Source organism: Amblyraja radiata, chromosome 5 (assembly GCF_010909765.2).
Source record: "Amblyraja radiata isolate CabotCenter1 chromosome 5, sAmbRad1.1.pri, whole genome shotgun sequence".
Lineage (NCBI taxonomy): Eukaryota > Metazoa > Chordata > Chondrichthyes > Rajiformes > Rajidae > Amblyraja > Amblyraja radiata.
Window position 1 is genome coordinate 11,124,619 of NC_045960.1, and position 22,172 is coordinate 11,146,790.

Consider the following 22,172-nt stretch of genomic DNA (forward strand, 5'->3'; position numbering starts at 1 on the left):
CCATTTGCCATTCCATGGCTCACTTCCCTAATCGACCTCACAGTCCACCACACCACCTATCCTTGGTGCTATCCGCAAATATACTAAGCATATTAACTGCACTGCATTGTCATCCAAATTGTTAATATAGATACAAACGACAGTGGACCCAGCACTGATCGCGCTAACACACCATTGCTCACAGACTTGTAATCAGAAAACCAATCCTTTAACTCCTTCCACTAAGCCACTGATCCAACTGACCAGCTCACCCTGGAAACCAAATGATCTAATCCTTCAAACTAGCCTGCCATGTGGAATCTTACCAAAGAACTTAGTAAACTCCATGCAGACGGCATTCACCAACCTGCCATTGTCTCTTTTGAGTGACCTCTTCAAGAAACTCTTCAAAGTTTCTCATACCATCCCTTTGGCTAAAGATATTGCAAATATTTCTGCCCGGGCCCCAGCAATTTCCTAACTTTCCACAATATCCAAGGAATTATAGAAATGCTCTGAAGAAGCCTTGAGTCTGAAGAACAGTCTCGACCCAAAACGTCATCCATTCCTTCTCTCCAGAGATGCTGCCTGTCCTGCTGAGGTTCTCCAGCTGTTTGTGTCTAACTATAGAAATACTCAGCAGGTCAGGCAACATGTGTGGGGAGAGAAACAACAGCGACTGCATGACTAGTTGAATGTTTCCAGCATTTTCTGCTTTTATTTCAAATTTCCAACATCTGCCGTTTTGGTTTTGGTTTTAATATTTTCATCCTCTTTATAGATCTCATTATTGGCCTGCCTACTTCTGTCTGCAATATCCTCCTACTCCCTGGCCAAAAACTCTATGCATCTACAAAACTCTTATCCACCCCCATTTTTGTCACTCCACCATAGGTAGCCGTACCTTGTATCTCTCTCTCTCTCTCTCTCTCTCAAGCTAGTTCAGGACAGAACACTTTATTAAGCATGCACCAACTACAAGACTGATTCATTGCTTGAATCAAATTAAAAACAGGTTCAAAGGACAATCAAATGAGAGCGAAATGAAGCACATGGATATGGAAAAGGCAAACACAGAAGTAAAAGGAAAAGGTAACAGTGATGAAAATCCGGTAGTCAAGTCGAGTTTATTGACAATCGCACAAGCATGGTGAAGTGCGGGTACAATAAAAATCCTGTTTGCAGCAGCATCACAGGCTCAGATAACACATAGAGTCATAGAAACATACAGCATGGAAACAGGCCCTTCGGCTCAACTTGTCCATGCCGACTAAGATGCCCCATCTACACTAATCACCCCTGCCCACATTTGGCCCATTTCCCTTTAAATGTTTCCTATCCATGTCCCTGTATAAATGTCTTTTAAATGTTGTTATAGAACCTGCCCCAACTACCTCGTCACCAGCTCATACCCACCATCCTCTGTGTGAAAAAAGTAGCCCCTCAGGTTCCTATTAAATCTATCCCCTCTCATCATAAACCTATGACTTTTGGTTCTTGAAAATATAAATTACACATAAATTATAAAGAAAAAGATTGTACAAAAACTAAAACATTTATGCAAAACACAATTACAAACAAATTAATGACAGTGCAAGAGGTGTTCCATTCCTGAGGTAGGATTATGATGCGCAGGTCAGTGCAAGAACCTAATGATTGTACGAATGCAGCGTTCATTCATTTTTTTTTGGGGGGGGGGTGGTATTCTGAACCTCCTGCGCAATGGCAGCAGTGAGAAGAGGGCATGACTCAGATGGTGAGGATGTTTGATGATAGATGTTGCCTTCTTGAGGCAGCACCTCATATAGATGCTTTCTGTCTGGCATTTATATGCCCTACCTGTGAATGCAAGTGCTCCAGTTTCTTCCTACATCCTAATGATATATGGGTTGGTAGGTTTACCGGCCATTGCAAAGTAAGTAAGTTTATTGGCCAAGTATTCACATACAAGGAATTTGCCTTGGTGCTCCGCCCACAAGTAACAACATGACATACAGTGACTCGAATGACTCAGAAAACACTAAACATTAATAATAATAAAACATTAATGATAAAACACCATTGATCAAGCATGTGAACCAACAAAATACCAGATCAAAGGGAGGCTACAGATTTTTGGCTGCTGAGTAGAGCAACTACTCGTGGATAAAAACTGTTTTTATGTCTGGCTGTAGCAGCATTGTGTGTTGGTGAGTGGTAAAATCGCGGGGGGGTGGGTGGGGGGGGCAGTGTTGATGAGAATGTGGGGAGAATAAAAAATGTAGGATTAGTGTAAATGGGTGGCGGATTTCCATCCTGTACCACTATAACAACAGATAATGCCGCAAATGCTCAACAGATCAGTCAGCATGTTTGGAGGAAGAAACAGAGTTAATATCTCAGGTTAAAAATAAAATTTCTGATGCTGGGAATATGAAGTCAATGAATAAATTGTGGAGACAATCAGCAGGCCAGGTAGCAACTGCAGAAAGAGAAACAGAGCTAATGGTTTAGGGCGGTGACCGTAATTTTCTGTATTTCAAGTCAATATTCTGACGAAAGTTCATCAATCTGAAATATAGACCCTTTTTGTCTCTCTACAGATGCTGCTGCCAGGCATGGTGAGTATTTCCAGCTTTCTGTTTTTATCACAGGAGATTGGAACTGGTGGTTATGTACAAGATAAACACCACCTGCACACAATGATTGGGCTGAATATTATTATAGTAATATTCTGCAATATAAATCTGGCATGAGGACAGTTTACATGCAGGTAAAATGACAATAAGCAAAGGTGTAAAGAACCCAATCGTTTATTTAGGGAAGGCAGACCTTCCAATGTTTCTCCTGAAAATGGACCAAGATCTATGTCGGAAGCACTTTGTGAAACAAATATTTGGTCATCTCATGCCATTAGTAGTCCACTTTGTTTGTTTATGCAGCATCTTACTCATGTCATTCAAGTAGAGAGACGACTGGTCCTGCACTTCGCTATTCTAAGCTCAATAACTAAAACAGAATACTGGGAGAGTTCAGCGGGTCAATCAGCATCTACGGAGACAAAAGGTGAAAATAGAGGATTTGGGTCAAGACCGTGCAACAGGATTCGAGAGGGAGCAGGAAAGATTGCCAGTGTGTAGCAGTGTGGAGAATGGTTGAGAGACTGGTGGTGGGTATATGGAACGAGCTGCCAGAGGAGGTAGTTGAGGCAGTTACCATCACAATGTTTAAAAAACATTTGGACAGGTACATGGATAGAAACATAGAAACATAGAAAATAGGTGCAGGAGTAGGCCATTCGGCCCTTCAATATGATCATGGCAGATCATCCAGATAGGATAGGTTTAGAAGGCTATGAGCCAAATGCAGGCAGGTGGGACTAGTATAGATGGGGCATGTTGATCGGGGTGTGTTAGTCAGGATGAAGGGCCTGTTTCTATGCTGTACTATGACAACATCTCTTCTCTCAATTACTTCCTGAAATAATATTACACATGCCTTTGCCTTTTGCCACCACACTATCTTGTCCGCAAACCCTGTAGCCGGGAATATTGCGCAGCTAATCCATGTCTGTGCTCTCATAGTAGCTATATCATACATTTATCTCTCTGCCTATTCCCTCATCTCACGGAACTAGCTCAGGCTGACATCTTGGTTGGCACTGACTGGTTGAGCAAAAGAGGCTGTTTCCATGATGTATAGCTCTATGACTCAATGATTCATGCTGTTCACCAGACTTCCTTGCAATTGATGCACTTTTCAGCACTGCCTTTTCAGCACTGCCAAGCTTCTTTGCTGCCTTTTTCCAGCTTTTCTTAACAATCTGCCTTCAAAACTTTCCACTAATTCTTTACTTTCCATATATAATTCTTCCCGATCCTGATGGGGTAAATTGGGAATGATGTTCAAATGGAGCCAGACGTGGGAAAAACAGATAATAAAGTCAGAGAATCAGACAGCATGGAAACTGGTCCATGCCGACCAAGATGTTCCATCTACACTAGTCCCATCTACCCACGTTTGGCCCATATCTAATGAACCTATCCAAAGGTCTTTTAAACATTGTTATAGTACCTGATTTAATTGTTTCCGCTGGCAGGTCATTACATATACCCACATACCTTTTTGTGAAAAAGTTCTTATTAAATCTTTCCTTTCTCTCTTTGATTTCACCACTCTGGTTAAAAGGCTCTGTGCATTTACCCTATCTGTATCCAGTTAGCCTTTCATGCGGAACCTTATGAAAGGCCTTGCTGAAGTCCACATAGACAACATCTATGTCCTTGCTCTTATTAACCTTTGTGATTACTCCTTCAAAAAATTCAATAACATTCATAAGACATGTACAAAACCATGTAGACTATCCCTAATAAGCCCTGTTTATCCAAATGCATGTATATCTTATCCCTCAGAATCCTCTCCAGTAACTTACCTACCATAGATGTTAGGCTCACTATTGTTTCCAGCTTTTTCCATGCAGCCCTTCTTAAATAAAGGCACAGTATTAGCCACCCTTCAGTCATCCGGCACCTTACCCATATTTAATGATGTCTCATATATCCTACAACGCTCCTTATGATAATAGTCTGCTTGCCGTAATGGGAAGAATTTTCAAATTTGTCACCAGCACTGTCCCATTTCATTACACAACAAAACTTTGATTTCTTTTTAAACATTTTCTCCGTCCTTTTCAGACCAATCCAACTCACTATCCTCTGGACAGCCTTGGAAATATTCCCTTTCTTGTAATGTATTTTTTAATTAGCCTGCTGATTCCTTTGGAAATAATTGAACAATTTTCCGTTTGCAGTTTTGTTACCCTTGCTACCAATCCAACATTAAATCACAAACTGGAATATCCTCCAGATAAAAATGATGGGAAACCTACCTGCATCTTAACACCAATTACCACAGAGTTCAGATCCTTGTCAAGTTCTTTCAGTACAGTTAGCTTCTTCAGTGTGAGGCTGCACAATCTGGAAGAGATGAACAGGAATTATTTACAGTTAAACAGGCATTTTATTCAGGCATATATCCTGGGAACTATAGACCAGTAAGCCTAATATCTGTGGCAGGAAAGTTACTGGCGGGGATTCTGAGGGATGAGATATACAAGAATAGATCGAGGAGTGCAGGTACATAGGTCTGTGAAAGTGGTGTCACAGGTAGATTTAGGGTGGTCACTAGCTTCATTAGTCAGCGTATTGAGTATAGAAGTTGGGATGTTATAATATAGTTATGTATAGTTAGTTATAGTATAGTTAGTTGTGTTCAGTTTTGGTCACCTTGCAATAGGAAAGATGTTAAGCTGGAAGAGTGCAAAGAAAATTTACAAGGATGTTGGCAGGACTCAAGGGCCAGAGTTATACGGAGAGATTGGACAGGCTAAGACTTTATTCCTTGAATCGTAATCGGTACGCAGGAGGATGAGGTGTGATCTTGGAATGGAATAGTTTATTGTCACATGTGACTAGACACATTGAAATTCTTTGCTTTCATACTCAATGTATACAAATAGCAGCCACCCACGGTGCTGACAAAGTTACAAAGCATGCCGGCACCCCCTTTTGTTCTTCCCCCGCCCCCCACATCGGTTCCCTCATGCCGGGTCCCCATTGTCCTTTGTTCCTTCCACTCCCCCTATTGTCCATTGTTCTCCCCCCACCTCCCTCGCGGCGGTCCCTAGAGGTGTATAAGACCATGAGAGGAATAGATGAAGTAGAGTCCTTTACCCTGAGTAGGGGACTCAAGAACCTGAGGACATAGGTTTAAGGTGAGGGGTGGAAAGATTTAATAGGAACCTGAGGGGCAACATTTTCACACAGATTGTGGTGAATATACAGAACGAGCTGCCAGATGGACGGATATAGATCACATGCAGGCAGAGGATATTAGTTTATCTTGGTATTGTCTTCAGAACATATATTGTGGGTCAAAGGATCTGTTCATGTGCTATTCCCTGGCAGTGTATTCCAGATTTTAAGATATTATGGGAATCACCAGGTCTACTGCTCCACTCCTCATGTCATTTCTGGCTCCATTGTCAATCACTTTAAATTCATATCTTCCTGTATCTGACCAAGACACCAATGGAAACAGTACCTTCTAATGTACTGTACAGTATGTTAGTTTAGTTTAGTTTAGTTTAGTTTAGTTTAGTTTAGTTTAGAGATACAGCGAGGAAGCAGGCTCATCGGCCCACCAAGTCCATGCTGACCAATCATCACCCGTACACTAGTTCTATTCTACACACTAGGGATAATTTACAGAAGCCAATTAACCTACAAACCTGCACGTCTTTGGAATGGGGGAGGAAACCGGAGTACCTGGAGAAAACCCACACGGTCACAAGGAGAACATTCAAACTCCACACAAACAGCACCGGAGGTCAGGATGGAGCCTGGGTCGCTGGGACTGCAAGGCAGCAACTCTACCGCTGCGCCACTATGTAACCCTTTGTGTTTCAACAACTCCTGCATCTCCAATCTATCCTCATAAGGCCTAGTCCTAGAATTATTCTGGTAAATCCTTTCTGCGATAGCTTGAAAACCTTCACATATGTCCTGATGTGTGGTGCCCAGAATTGGACACAATGCTCAATGGTGGCACGGTGGCGAAGCGCTAGAGTTGCTGCCTTACAGCGCCAGAGACCCGGGTTTGATCCTGACTACGGGTGCTTGTCTGTACAGAGTTTGTACATTCTCCCCGTGGCTTGCATTGGTTTTCTCCGAGATCTTCAGTTTCCTCCCACACTCCAAAGATGGACATGTTTGTAGGTTAATTGGCATGGTATAAATGTAAATTGTTCCTAGTGTGTGTCGAATAGTGTTAGTGTGCGGGGATCGCTGCTCGGAACGGACCCGGTGAGCCGAACAACCTGATTCTGAGCTTTATCTCTGAACTAAACTAAAAAAATCTCTAGACTAAACTAAAATTAAACTAAGAATAGTGAGATTACAAAGTGCAATCGGTGTGGCGCTTAGGACAGTGGTATGTTTGTCCTACAGGATGTGGGACATCAGCAAATCTAGCAGTGTCCCTGTAGACTGCATGTTCAATGCAGTCCTGAGAATACATAGATTAATATCTAGGTCAATGAAATCCTGATTCAGAGGACATCTGGTGTTTTCTGGTTTTATAAATTTGTTCATTTAGAAAAATTCAGGTCAGTGTAATCCTGATCTTTGTCCTCTTGCCATCTGAGCTCTTTGGTTGAACATATCAGATCCTCGTGAAGTATATTGGTATGTTTTGTTATTGTCATGTGTACCAAGATACAGTGAAATTGTTTGTTTTGTGTGCTATGTGGGCAAAATCGCACCATACATGAGTACATCAGGTAGTGCTAAAGAGAAGGTACACAAAAAAGCTGGAGAAACTCAGCGGGTGCAGCAACATCTAGGGAGCGAAGGAAAAAGGCAACGTTCCGGGCCAAAACCCTTCTTCAGACAGACAATGCTAAAGAGAAAATGGACAGAGTGCAGAATTTAGTGTTATAGCTACAGAGAAAGTGCTGATAAACAAAATACAAAGGCTGCTGCATGTTAGTACAAAGGCTGCTGATAGTACAAAGGCTGCATGAAAATACAAAGGCTGCTGCATGACAGAATTGTATTCTGTCTTTACTTTGTGTACTAGTCATGTCTCTACTATTTATTTCATTCCCCTTACATGTTTTTCCTCTACCTGCTAAATTTTTGTACGGTGTCCTTGAGACTCTTGAAAGGCGCCCATAAATAAAATGTATTATTATTATTACTATTATAGATAGAACATTTGGAATTCATCCTGAGCATGTACACTCGCTCAGTGTCATGAGTGGTCCCAGCACTGAACCCAGATCTGTACTTGTCCTGAGCGATTTCTTCTACAACTTGGGAGGAAACAATTATTTGAAGGCACAAGGAAGACTTGCACTTCTGTCGTACCTTTCAAAGGTTCAAGACCTCAACTCTAAATGAATGTTTACTGTTGCAATGCAGGATTCTGTGCACAGCAAGCTCCCACAGTGTGATGATGAACAGTTAATAAGCTTTTAGGAGTTGTTGAGGTATAAATATTGTCTTCAATACACCAAGGGAAGTTTCCCAGTACACAGTAACAAGATGTGAACAAGGCATAATTTGATGAAACATTATAAACAATTGCCAAATACAATGCTACCACAAGCACTCAGACAGAACAGAGTTTGGCAAACATTTATTTGAAGCAATGCATCTGATAAAAAACTTTCTTGGCAGCTGGCGATGTCATTCATTGTGATGAAAAATAAAGGGTCCAAGAAAATAAGCAGCCAGGAACAATTCCAAACATGCTTAGGATGGTGGTGGGAGGTTGTTTGTAGATGAGCCGAAATTGTGAACTATTTTGTTTTCTAAACCCTACAATCTTTTATAATATAAAAATATCCCAAAACTGAAATTACATAGAAAGCCTCATGGAAAGGATGCAAGAATATGCCCCTGGGACCGGGCAAAGAAAACACCATTAATAAAGACAGATAAATATGCAGGGTTGCCCACTGTGAGTTCCAGCTAGAAGCCTGTGTAATGAAGATTGCAAGGCTGATCCTGTCTTCAACGAATGTTACTTAAAAGTAAGCATAATCCATTGGGATCTAATACTAATATTGAAGGAAATTGAGAAACTTTTAAAGGAGAAGGATTCAAATTTTACATGATTCAAAGGAAATAGAGACTGAAAAAACAAGATGCAGCAAATAAATTAGTTCAGAGGATGCAGGAAAGTTTGTAAAATGCAAACTTTGATTTCTTGTAACCACATTAACGCCACAGTCGAGAAAGGACGCCAATGGCTCCATATCCTCAGAATGCGAAGGAAACCCAGCATGGCTCCAATGACGTACCAATTTCTACACATGCACCATAGAAAGTATCCTATTGAGATGTATCGCAGCTTGGTATGGCAACTCTTCTGCCCAAGACCACAAAACATTGCAGAGTTATGAACACAACCAAGTCCATCATGCTCACCAGCCTTCCCCATTGATTCACTCTACACCACACAGCCATGGGGAAAGCAGCCAACGTAATCAATGACCACTCACAACTTCTCTCTTTTCCCGTCGGGCAGAAAATACAAAACCTTAAAAGCACATATCACCAGATTCAAGAACACTCTCTCCCCCACTTTGATCAGACCCTTGAACAAACCTCTCACATGCGAAGGATGAATTCCCAATTTTATATCCACCATGCAGCGGACCATGTATTTTGTTTATCAGCACTTTCTCGGTAACTATAACAATAACTTCTGCACTCTGTTTATTTTCTCTTTAGCACTGCCTGATGTACTTATGTACAGTGCCCTCCACAATGTTTGTGACAAAGACCCATCATTTATTTATTTGTCTCTGTACTCCACAATTTGAGATTTGCAATAGAGAAAAATAATCACATGTGGTTAAAGTGCACATTGTCAGATTTTATTAAAGGCCATTTTTATACATTTTGGTTTCACCATGTAGAAATTACAGCAGTGTTTATACATAGTTCCCCATTTCAGGGCACCATAATGTTTGGGACACATGGCTTCACAGGCGTTTGTAATTGCTCAGGTGTGTTTAATTGCCTCCTTAATGCAGGTATAAGAGAGCTCTCAGCACCTAGTCTTTCCTCCAGTCTTTCCATCACCTTTGGAAACCTTTATTGCTGTTTATCAACATGAGGACCAAAGTTGTGCAAATGGAAGTCAAATAAGCCATTATGAAACTGAGAAACAAGAATAAAACTGTTAGAGACATCAGCCATACCTTAGGCTTACCAAAATCAACTGTTTGGAACATTATTAAGAAGAAAGAGAGCTTACTAATCGCAATGGGACTAGCAGGCCAAGGAAGACCTCCACAGCTGATGACAGAAGAATTCTCTCTATAATAAAGAAAAATCCACAAATACCTGTCCGACAGATCAGAAACACTCTTCAGGAGTCAGGTGTGGATTTGTCAATGACCACTGTCCGCAGAAGACTTCATGAACAGAAATACAGAGGCTACACTGCAAGATGCAAACCACTGGTTAGTCACAAAAATAGGATGTCCTGGTTACAGTTTGACAAGAAGTACTTAAAAGAGCAACCACAGTTCTGGAAAAAGATTTTGTGGACAGATGAAACGAAGATTAACTTATACCAGAATGATGGCAAGAGCAAGGCATAGAGGAGAGAAGGAACTGCCCAAGATCCAAAGCATACCACTTCATCTGTGAAACAAGGTGGTGGGGGTGTTATGGCCTGGCATGTATGGCTGCTGAAGGTACTGGCTCACTTATCTTCATTGATGATACAACTGCTGATGGAAGTAACATAATGAATTCTGAAGTGTATAGTGTATAGAAGTGTATAATCCTATCTGCTCAAGTTCAAACAAATGCTTCATAACTCATTGGCCAGCGGTTCATTCTACAGCAAGACAATGATCCCAAACATACTGCTAAAGCAACAAAGGAGTTTTTCAAAGCTAAAAAATTGTCAATTCTTGAGTGGCCAAGTCAATCACCCGATCTGAACCCAACTGAGCATGCTTTTTATATGCTGAAGAGAAAATTGAATGGTACTGGCCCCCAAAACAAGCTTAAGTGAAAGATGGCTGCAATACAGGCCTGGCAGAGCATCACCAGAGAAGACACCCAGCAACTGGTGATGTCCATGAATCGCAGACTTCAAGCAGTCATTGCATGCAAAGGACATGCAACAAAATACTAAACATGACTACTTTCATTTACATGACATTGTTGTGTCCCAAACATTATGGTGCCCTGAGATGGGGGTATAAACACAGCTGTAATTTCTACATGGTGAAGCCAAAATGTACAAAAATACCCTTTAATAAAATCTGACAATGTGCACTTTAACCACATGTGATTTTTTTTCTATTACAAATCTCAAACTGTGGAGTACAGAGGCAAATAAATAAATGATGGATCTCTGTCCCCAAACATTATGGAGGGCACTGTAGATATTAATCTATGTATTTTCAGGACTGCATTAAATATGCAGTCAACAGGGACACTGGAAGATTCGCTGATGTCCTACATTCTGTAGGACAAACATACCACTGTCCTAACTGCCATACCGATTGCACTTTGTAATAATATTACTATTATTAGTTTAATTTTAGTTCAGTTTAGAGATACAGCGCGGAAACAGGCTGTTCGGCCCTCTGAGTCCGCACCGACCAGCAATCCCTGCATGCTAATTCTATCCTACACACACTAGGGACAATTTACAATTATACCAAGCCAATTAACCTACAAACCTGTACTTCTTTGGAATGTGGTGGGAAGTCGATGATCTCGGAGAAAACCCACACAGGTGACGGGGAGAACGTACAAACTCCGTACAGACAAGCACCCGTACCCGTCAGGATCGAACCCAGGTCTCTGGCGTTGTAAGGCAGTAGCTCTACTGCTACGCTACCGTGCCGCCCCAGATCGCCTCTGATACAGCATAGATACAGCAATGAAACAGACCCTTCGGCCTACTGAGTCCACACCGATCACCCGTTCACAGTAGTTCTATGCGATCCTATTTTCTCATCCACTCCCTACACATTAGGGACATTTTATTAACCTACAAACCCACAGGTCTATGGGACATGGCAAGAACCGGAGGAAACTCACGCAGTCATAGGAAGAGTTTCCTATGCAGACTCCACACAACCAGCACCTGAGATCAGGATCAAATTCAAGTCTTTGGCGCTGTGAAGCAGCAGCTCTAACTGCTGCCCTACTGTGTTCTTGGCCTGATACCTGGGCACAATGAACATTAATTTGTATGGACCTTAATATATAATATTAATATATTAATAAATATATTATTTGTATTTGTATTAATTTCCATCAACACCAACGTGATCCCACCACCAGTCACATCTTCCCAACCCGTTCCCCTTCCTCCCTCCTTAGAGCCTGCTCCCTTTGCAACTCCTTGGTTCACTCCCTTATTTCCCTTCCCATCTACACCACCCTCTCCTCGGGTTCTTTCCCCTGCAACCGCAGGAGGTATAACACCTGTCCCTATTCCTCTTCCCTTACCTTAATCCAGGGATCCCAGCGGTCCTTCCAGGTGAGATTGAGATTCACGTGCACCTCCTCTAACTTCATCTATTGCATCTGGTGTTCCTGATGTGGCCTCCTGTGCATCAGCAAGACCAAGCATAGACTTGCCGACCATTTCACTGAACTCGGTCCTCAAGATCCTACTGGATCTCCCAGGTGCTAACAATTTTAACTGCTCTTCCCATTCCCGAACTGACGTTTCTGTCCTGGGTCTCCTCCTTTGCCATAGTGAGGTCACAGGTAATCTGGAGGAACAGCACCTCATATTCCACTTGGGTAGCTTACAACCCAATGGTATGAACATTGAATTCTCCAATTTTAGGTAACTACAATCCTTCCCCCTCTCTTTTTCCCCCCTCTCCCCCTTGGCCCTCAACTGTATTTGCATTCATTTCCCCCACTCCCTCCTCCTCTCTTTCTGACTATGCTACTTACTCTAGCTTCACAATTCACAACTCTTCCATCCTTTCATCTCACACCTTCTGTCTTTTCATCTCTGGTCTTTGTCCAACCGTTTGCTTATCAACCCTCCCTCCCCTCCCACCTGTATTCATCTATTAGGTCTGAAGAAGGGTCTCGACCCGAAACATCACCTATCCCTTCTCTCCAGAGATGCTGCCTGTACTACAGAGTTACTCCAGCATTTTGTGCCTATCTTTACCTTTTACTTGCCTCTCTTCCAGCTTTTTTTCCCCCCCATCCAACATGAGCCCCAATCGAAACATCACCTATCCATGTTCTCTAGAGATGCTATCTGACCCGTGAGTTACTCCACCACTGTGTATCTTATTTTATAAACCAGCATTTGCAGCTCCTTGTTTCTACTTCTGAATTCGCATGGAAGTGACTTTTTCCAAACTTCCACGGAAATATCTCACAAAAAAATGTGCAAGATTTACCCATCTTCATTGTTATATGGTAAAACCCTGGCCAAATTTTCTGGAGTGAAATTCCTTGCATTGAACTCACAGCTGGGCACTCCCTGTAACTGACCACATAAATGGCTTCAATCTGTCAGATCTCTATAGGGCAACATTTAGTTTGACCTTTAAGAAAAGCTGAATAAATATCTGAGATGGCTTTTCTGTAATGAAAGGGGTTCATGAACAGTGGAACCATCTCTAATGCAGTTTTCTGCTCTGTTGATTTGTGTCAATTTCATTTTAGCACAAGGTTTTAGCAGCATTTTCACAAAGTAGCTTAATCTATTGACAGCTTTGTTCACATTCTGCAGCAATTGAGTGTGTTTGAATAGTAATTCGCACAGTGGTACAATTCTTGGTCTACAGATTTAATTCCTGTTGACCCAGCAACTACTAGACATCAGGTAGTTAAAAGACAGCAGTCTTTTTTCTAACAATCCCACGCCATATCTGTGAATTACACTTTGCCCTGGTTCACAAAGGAGTTGAACGGTTTGACGTCTGCCTCCTCCTTTTTGTCCATTCTTGATATCAGGCAGCCAAAAGGATTACGCTACAGGTTTGATCATATATACTTATCCACTCCATTTCCCAACCCCCTCACCAACACCACCACTGATTTTCTATTCAAACACTATTACTTCTCCTTCCACAAACACAATACAATGTAGGTTGTTAAAGAACAAGATGGATTTTTTTTTTTTACAGAATATTGGCTAGAATCTTTTCTTCAGCTACCAAGGACAGAGTAACTCGTGGCTCTTTTCTTCGCTGTTATTGAAAACTTGCAAAATGGCTGCCGGTAATTTAGTAACAATCACTATGTATTTTGACCATCTTTAAGATTCCAGGGAACTCTATATATCATTTTTATTTAATGTCAATAATTTTAATTTCTGTTATGTTAAGAATCTTTGATATTCTGTATACACTGCCATCAGTATTTCACTGTCAATTAGGTGCTAACATTTGAGAGATTTAGTAAACAGCAGCAAACTCATTCTTTCCATGCCTCTTCTTGTTAATCTATACACTGCTGGAAACTGAGAGGAAGGTAGCACAATTTGTGGATTTTTCACACACATTTCAAACCACTGCACAGTTTCTCAATCCTTCAAAAACACTGAAACTTCAACAAAATGCTACAAAAGAAAAATGATGGCAGCATTTCCTACCATGCACTAATGAAATACTGGGTTTTAACCAAATTAACAATTGTTAGAAACTGACATTTGCATAAGAGGCAGAAAGGCATATTGGAATGATGCCTGCCTATATAATCCTCTTTCAGTGTGGATTAAGGTTTTAACAGCTGGGTGAGAATCAGCAGAATCACATAAAGGGCTGACTTTGTACTAATCTGCATCCAATGTCAACACTCAGCCTGCTTACAGTGTGAGGGATTGATTTTATGACCAACATGCAAATCAGTTCAAGCTTCATCATGAAGCTTCTAAAACAAAAGTCAGACTGCATCATAATCAAACAGCACAGAAACAGACCACTTTTTCCCGGTTGACAATGTAGATGTTTTTTTTATTTGTTCTGTTAAAAAAAGTGTTAATCTGTACTGGTCATCAAACATTTTCCAATTTTACCACCAATGTCACACATTGAAAATTATTCACTGTACTCCATAGATCCCTATTAAAAGTCACTGTTCTGATTGAGAGGGAGCCCAGCTACACATATCATTTGGAGGTAGACAAAAGTGCTGGAGAAACTCAGCATTTCGGCCCAAAACTTTGCCTATTTCCTTCGCTCCATAGATGTTGCCGAACCCGCTGAGTTTTTCCAGCACTTTTGTCTACCTTCGATTTTCCAGCATCTGCAGTTCCTTCTTAAACAACATATAATTTGGACACTGGTACCTTATTCGACATAATGCAATGTTTCTCACTGACTTCTCATAGAGTTGCCGAACTAGGTCATGATGTAACTAGTCAATATGCTCTCTATTGTACCAAAGTTTAGTCTGAAGAAGGGTCTCAACCTGAAACACCACCACCACATGCTCCCTGTCCTGCTGAGTTACTCCAGCTTTTTGTAACTATCTTTAGTTTAGTTTAGTTTAGAGATACAGCGTGGAAACAGGTCCTTCAGCCCATCAGCTCCGCGCCGACCAGCGATCCCTGCACACTTACACTATCCTACACACAGTAGGGATAATTTACAATTATACCAAGCCAATTAACCAAGAAACCTGTACATCTTTGGAGTTCGAGAGATTTCATCGACATACTGAATCTCCTCAATCTTCAAAGGAAGTGGAGGTATTGTTAGCCTTTCTTTATGATTGCATCAATATGTTGGGCCTGTGACAGATCTTCAGAGATATGCAGATGAAGCATATGAACCTATGGACTCTCTCCACCACTGACCCGTCGATTTGTGGATCATCGGTATTCCCCATCTAAAGTCAACCATCAGTTCCTTGGAGTTACTGATGTTGAGAGCAAGGTTGTGGTTCTGGCACCATTCATTCGAAAGGTTAATCTCCCTTTTATACTCTGACTCACCAATATCCGTTATTCGCCCAACAACAATGGTGTCATCAGCGAATGTAACCATTGGCAATGGTTATCAACGAGGACGTGTGTGGCAATACATACTAATTGTATTCTGTTGATGAGGAAGTTGAGGATCCAGTTGCAAAGGGATGTATAGAAACCACCTGAGCTTGGTGACTAGTTTGGAGGGAGATGATGGTGTTGAACACCAAACTGTAGTCTATATGCAGGGTGGAGAGCCAGTGAGATCACATCCTCTGTTGATCAATACAATACAATACAATACCATTTATTTGTCATTTGAACCTCACATGAGGTTCAAACAAAATTTGGTTTCTGCAGCCATACAAGGAAAGAACCAAGACACACACCAACACAATTTACACAAACATTGTGTTGGTGTGTGTCTTGGTTCTGTGGCTGTAGGCAAATTGTGGCTGTAGGCAAATTGTGGCTGTAGGCAAATTTTAGGTATTTGGTTCTTGCTGAGCTAGTGGTTATGTGCCATAGCCAACCTCTCAAAGCACTTAATCACCATGGACATAAGTGCCATCAGTCTGTTGTCATTGGAAAGTTGAGAACTCGAGTTTCACTGTACCTTAATTGGTACACGTGACAATAAAATACCTTTGAACAAGGTAATGAGAGGTCGGTCTGTGCAGGTTTTGAGAATATGACCAGGTACACAATCAGGTGCAGACGCTTTCCGAGGGTGCACCCTCCTGAAGAGACCCATTAGTCTCCTCAGTGATGGAGCAGAAGCAAGACATGTTCGGTCCCAAGGCACTGCCAGAGGATAAGAGATGAGAATGGTGGCCCAAGGGTGATCAAAACTAAACGCAATATTCCAAATGTAGCCTCATCAACAATTTTTTTTAAATTATTTTAAAATTATTTTTAATATTTTTTCTTTCTCTTCCCCCGTTATGTACTACGTTTACATATTCACATATTCTGTTGTGCTGCAGCAAGTAAGAATTTCATTGTCCCATCCGGGACATATGATAATAAAACACTCTTAACGACTCTATATCTTGTAGAACTGTCTTATAACATCCCCGCTTCTATACTCAATATTCTGACTGATGCAGGCAAATGTACCAAAAGCCTTCTTGACCACCCTATCTACCTGTGACACCACTTCTAATGAACTATGTACCTGCACTCCTAGACCCTTATTTTACAACACTCCCCAGGGCCTGCCACTCATTGTGTGGGCTGTGCCCTGATTTGACTTCCAAAAATGAAACACCTCACTCGTATCTGTATTAAACTCCATTGATCATTCCTCACCCCACTTGCTCAGCTGATCCAGATCCTGCTGTAAAGTTTGATAACTATCTTCGCTCAATACGATAACAACCACTTTAGTGTCATCTGCAAGCTTACTAATTATGCTTTCCAGATTCTCATCGATATAGACCACATATACATGGTTCCAGCACTGACCCCTGAGGCACACCAAACCGTGTTGACAAGAAGCAAGAGAAATCTAATCTAGTCAATGCATTCTCATTCATGAACACAGTGCTGGAGAGTGATGAAGTTGTACCTACTCACCAACAACCTGTTGCTATGAATTTCACCTGGACTCTAGTCTCTGAACTTCATTAAAAACACAAGGATTCAAAGCAATTTTAGGATGAACAGTTTAACCTGTGATCCACGATTCAGTCTGTATCTATCCCTTATAATTGTCATCAAATGCTGGCAACATGTCAATTAAAGTGAGGAAACATGCAGCAGCAAATCTTGGTTTTAAGGTAAAGGTTTGAAACTGTTGAGTGCATTCATCTAAACTATGGCATTACTCACATTGGCAATGCAGCACAAGAAAGGGAGCTCAGTACTGAGTCTGAACATTATTGTTCTGACCGAGTCTGAACATCCTTCATACAGGAAATGCTCAACAACTGTGTGTCAATTTATTAAAGGTGAGATAATGTTTTGGAATGAGTGAAAACCCTAGCAGTGTCAATAAATTACAAAACAGTATGGTACCTGACCACAGTGCTGAAATCCTAGTCTGGGAATACCTTCCTGCCTTATTTACTCGAGTTATTCAACAGCTATTTTTCACCTGGAACAAATTCCCTAAATGACCTGATAAAATCATACATTGTCCCATATATTTGAGATAAGATACAGCAAGTTGAGAAAGTGGTTGTGGTTGTGGTAAACTGCTCTATCCGATCGGTCTAAGAAAGGACATGACCTGAAATGTCATCTGTTCATTCCCTCCACAGATGCTGCCATATCATATGGAGTGAACGGCAGCACAGTAGCACAGCAGTAGAGTTGCTGCCTTCCAGCATCAGAGATCCAGGTTCAATCCTAACTACGGAGTTTGTATGTTCTCCCTGTGACTGAGTGGGTTTTCTCCAGGTTCTCCGATTTCCTTCCAAATTCCAAAGACTTGCAGGTTTGTAGGTTAATCCTTCTGAACTAAGTGAATGACTGCTTTCGCGACCCCAATTCGTCTTCATACTCAGGAATCAATGTGAGATGGCAGGATTGTTCGCCACATTTTCTCTATCATAAGCGTATCCTTTCCTGTATCCAAAAAGCCAAGGATTACTGACGACAGGCTTGTCGTACTGACCTCTGTAATCATGGAGACCCTTGAAAGACTTGTGCTGGCCCACCTGAAAAATATCACAAACCCCCTGCTGGACCCCCTGCAGTTTGCATACCGTGCCAATAGATCAGTGGATGACACAGTCAACCTGGGCCTGCACTTCATCCTCCAGCACCTAGACTGCCAGGGGACCTATGCAAGGATTTTGTTTGTTGATTTTAGCTCTGCATTCAACACCATTGTGCCACAGCTACTACAGTCCAAACTCTCCCAGTTGACTTGTGCCTGATCCCCTCTGTCAGTGGATCACCAACTTACTAACAGACAGGAAGCAGCATATGAGGCTGGGAAAGCACAACTCAGACCCGCAGACCCTCAGCATAGGAGCACCGCAAGGCTGCGTACTCTCCCCTCTCCTCTACTCTCTCTACACCAATGACTGCACCTCCACAGATTCCTCTGGCAAGCTTCTGCAGAAGACACAACCCTGATTGGACTGATCCAGGATGGGGAGGAATCTACCTACAGACAGGAAGTGACACATCTGGCATCCTGGTGCCATCGCAACAACCTGGAGCTCAATGCTCTTAAGACAGTGGAATTGATTGTAGACTTTAGGAGAGCTCTACCTCCCCCCACTCACCATCAACAACACCATAGTCACATCTGTGGAGTCATTTAAGTTCCTTGGAACCATCATCTCCAGGGACCTTAAATGGAGGGGCCACCATCGACTCCACAGTCAAAAAGGCCCAACAGAGGATGTACTTCCTGCGGCAGCTGGGAAAACACAATCTGCCACAGGTAATGATGGTCCAGTTTTATACTGCCATCATAAAGTCTGTCCTCACCTTCTCCATCATGGTCTGGTTTGGCTCAGCTGCCAAGCATGACATCCGAAGGCTGCAGTGCATCGTTCGATCAGCCGAGAAGATTGTTGGCTGCAACCTTCCCCCCATCGACAAACTGTACACTGCAAGGGCCAAGAAGCGAGCGGGTAAGATCATCTCTGACCCCTCTCACCCTGGCCACAAACTCTTTGAAGCACTTCCCTTTCGAAAGCGACTCCGGACCATCAAAGCCGCCACAGCCAGACATAAAAGCACCCTTTTTCCAAGAGCAGTAGCTCTACTCAACAAACAAAAGTCTGTAGCCTCCTTGTGCTCTGGTATTTTAATTAATTCTACACATGTTTAAATTATGTTTTATTCTTAATTGTTTACTGTATATCATGTTGTTACTTGCGAGCAAAGCACCAAGGCAAGTTCCTTGTATGTATACTAATAAAATGTATTCAATTCAATATGTAAAGCAACTAAAACTACAAAGATTACTTCAGATGAGTTCTCAGCAAGTCATCCTTGTTCCTGCAGCAAAACCTCTTGCCATGATAGTCAACAAAGAACACAGACCATAGAACAGTCTAGCACAGGAACAGGCTCTTCAGCCCACAATGTCTGTGCTGAACATGACACCAAGGTAAATTAAACTCTGCTTGCACATGATCCACATCCCTCCATTTCCCTGCATATTCATGTGACTATCCAAAAGCCTCTTAAATGCAAATATCATAACTGCATCCATCATCACCCCTGGTAGCACGTTCAGTCACCCACCTTTCTGTGTGATAACATTGCCCTGCACATCTTCTTTAAAATTTCTCCCTCTGACCATAAAGGTATACCCACCCTTTAGTCTTTGACATTTTCACCCTGAGAAAAAAGTTATGACCGTTAACCCTATCTACACGTCTCATAATTTTATATACTTCTATCAGATATCCCCTCAGCCTGCAATGCTCCAGAGAAAACAATCCAAGTTTGTCCAACCTCACCTGCTAGCTAATACCCTCTATTCCAGACAGCATTCTGCTAAATCTCTTCTGTACCCTCTCCAAAGCCTCCTCATCCTTCATGTACTGGGACAACCAGAACCGTACACAATACTTCAAAAGAGAACTACAGTAACCAACGTCCTATCAAGCTGCAACGTGACTCCCTGACTCTTATACTCTATGCCCCAATCGATGAAGTTAAGCATATTCCGGCTTTCAGGGAGGTATGGACCTATACCCAAAGATTCTTCTGTACATTACTGTTGTTATTGGACTTACCATTAATTCTATACATAACTTTCAACCTCCCAAAGTGCAACACCTCACACTGGACTTACCATGGTTTGGTCCAAGCCAATCATCGATTGGCCATTCACACTAGATCTATGTTAACCCACTTTTGCATCCAGTCCCTACACACTAGGGGCAATTTAGAGCCCAATTTACCTACAATCCAACTGTGGAGGAAACCAAAGCACCTGAAGGAAACCCACACGTTCACAGCACGAATGTACAAACTCCGCATAGATAGCATCCAAGGTCAGGATCGAACCCAGGTATCTGGTGCCATGAGGCTGCGGCACTGTGACTTATGTAAAAGGACACTAAATCCCTTAACATCGTACTCTGGCTTCCTGTTTCTTCTACTACTGGTTACATGTTTGCTTATTAGAGCCGGCAGACGTTACAAGGCCTTCTACGCCCGCACCTCCAGACTCAGGAACAGCTTCATTCCCAGAGCTACAGCGGCTCTGAACCGGCCCTGCTGAGTGCCCCCCACCCCCATGGACTGTCTCCCTTGGATAGTCACGTCGCACAGACACATCTGCACTTTAGTCTGTTTGAACTGTTTTGACTATTTTACTGTTGTAATGTTCTTTTTACAAACCATGTTCTCGGGGTATCTAAATCTAAATTTTATTAGTTATTTAAGTTATGACATCGGATGGAAGCTGCATACCCAAATCTCGTTGCACTTATGTGCAATGACAATAAAATATATTATTATTATTATTATAATTATATTATTATTATTATTATTATACTGCATCTTCCATATGCTTGCCTGCTCAACTGGACTGAAAGCTTCTTTGCACCCTCCTTGCATCTGAGAATCCCACCCAGTTTCCTATTGTCAGCAAACTTAGGAATGCTACATTTACTATCCTCATCAAAACCTGGATATATATGCATTGTGAAAATCTGAGGCTCCAGTACCAATTCCTGCCAGAGGCGCAAGAGTAAGCTATTTGGCTCTTTGGGCCTGATTTGCCATTCAAGAAGATCATGGCTGATCTAGCTCGTACTGTAACAATATTCAAAAGACATTTGGACTTGTACATGGATAAGAGAGATTGAGAGGGATATGGGTTAAATGTGGGCAGGTGTGGCTAGCATAGATAGGGATATGTTGGGACAAAGGGTCTGTTTCTGTGCTGTATGACTGTACCATTTGTTAGCCCCATCCTTTAATAATCAGAAATCTACAAGCTCTCTATTTTGACTGAAATCAATGACTGAGCTCCCACAGCCCCGTTTGGTCAGAAATGCGAAAGATTCATCACCTCGGACAGAAGATAATTCTCAATGCTATAATCCCACATCCAATGCTATAATCCTGGCCTTTGGTTGTAGACCCTAGCCAAGGGAAGAGAGCTGGCATAGGTTCAATGGGGAAGCTTTTGAGGATGTCATACAGCTCCAGCAACCCAAGCTTGATCTTGACTTTGGCTATTGTCTATGTTGAGTTTGACATTCTCTTTGTGACTATAATGAGATTCACCTTTGTGCTCCAGCTTCCTCCCACACCCCAAAGGCTTGCAGGTGGGTTCTGGTTATATTGTCCACAGTGTAGGTGGGTGGCAGAAGAATCAGTATAGTCGAGGCATGTGAAGGAATGATGAAAATGCTCTGAGAGCTGGCATGGGTTCAAAGGACTGAATGCCTCTTTCTGTAGTTAAATTATATAAGAAACCCCACATTAACGATATCAAACCTTATTTGAATTTTTAGTATGTTTCAATTAAGTCACCTGTCATTTTTTTAAACTCTAGGGAGAATCTGAGCCTACTCCAACTCTCCTAAAATTACACATCATCCCCTTTCCCTCCACCCAAAAAGCCCACACATCAAAGGCTCAGTCTGGTATCTCCTTCTCTGGATATAGGTACCAAAATTGAGCATAACACTGAAAGTTCCATGTAATTGAAGTAAGACATGTTGTACTTAAATCCACTGGCAATATGTCCCTTCTGAATAAAGTCCTGAAAGCTTCTAATGGTATTACATATA

General features: G+C 41.9%; 1 protein-coding gene across 7 annotated transcripts in view; it reads right to left on the reverse strand.

Annotated features, from left to right (window-relative positions):
• LOC116972972 (phosphofurin acidic cluster sorting protein 2-like) overlaps nt 1-22,172 on the reverse strand; it is a 164,135-nt gene that overhangs the window by 75,066 nt on the left and 66,897 nt on the right. For 6 of the 7 annotated variants that reach the window (XM_033020580.1, XM_033020578.1, XM_033020576.1 and 3 more), the window contains exon 2: nt 4,847-4,934. In XM_033020580.1, coding sequence (XP_032876471.1) covers nt 4,847-4,934 — 88 coding nt within the window. Of the gene's footprint in view, nt 1-4,846; nt 4,935-9,875; nt 9,900-22,172 lie in introns of those variants that run through there. The other variant, XM_033020582.1, reaches the window with a different exon arrangement.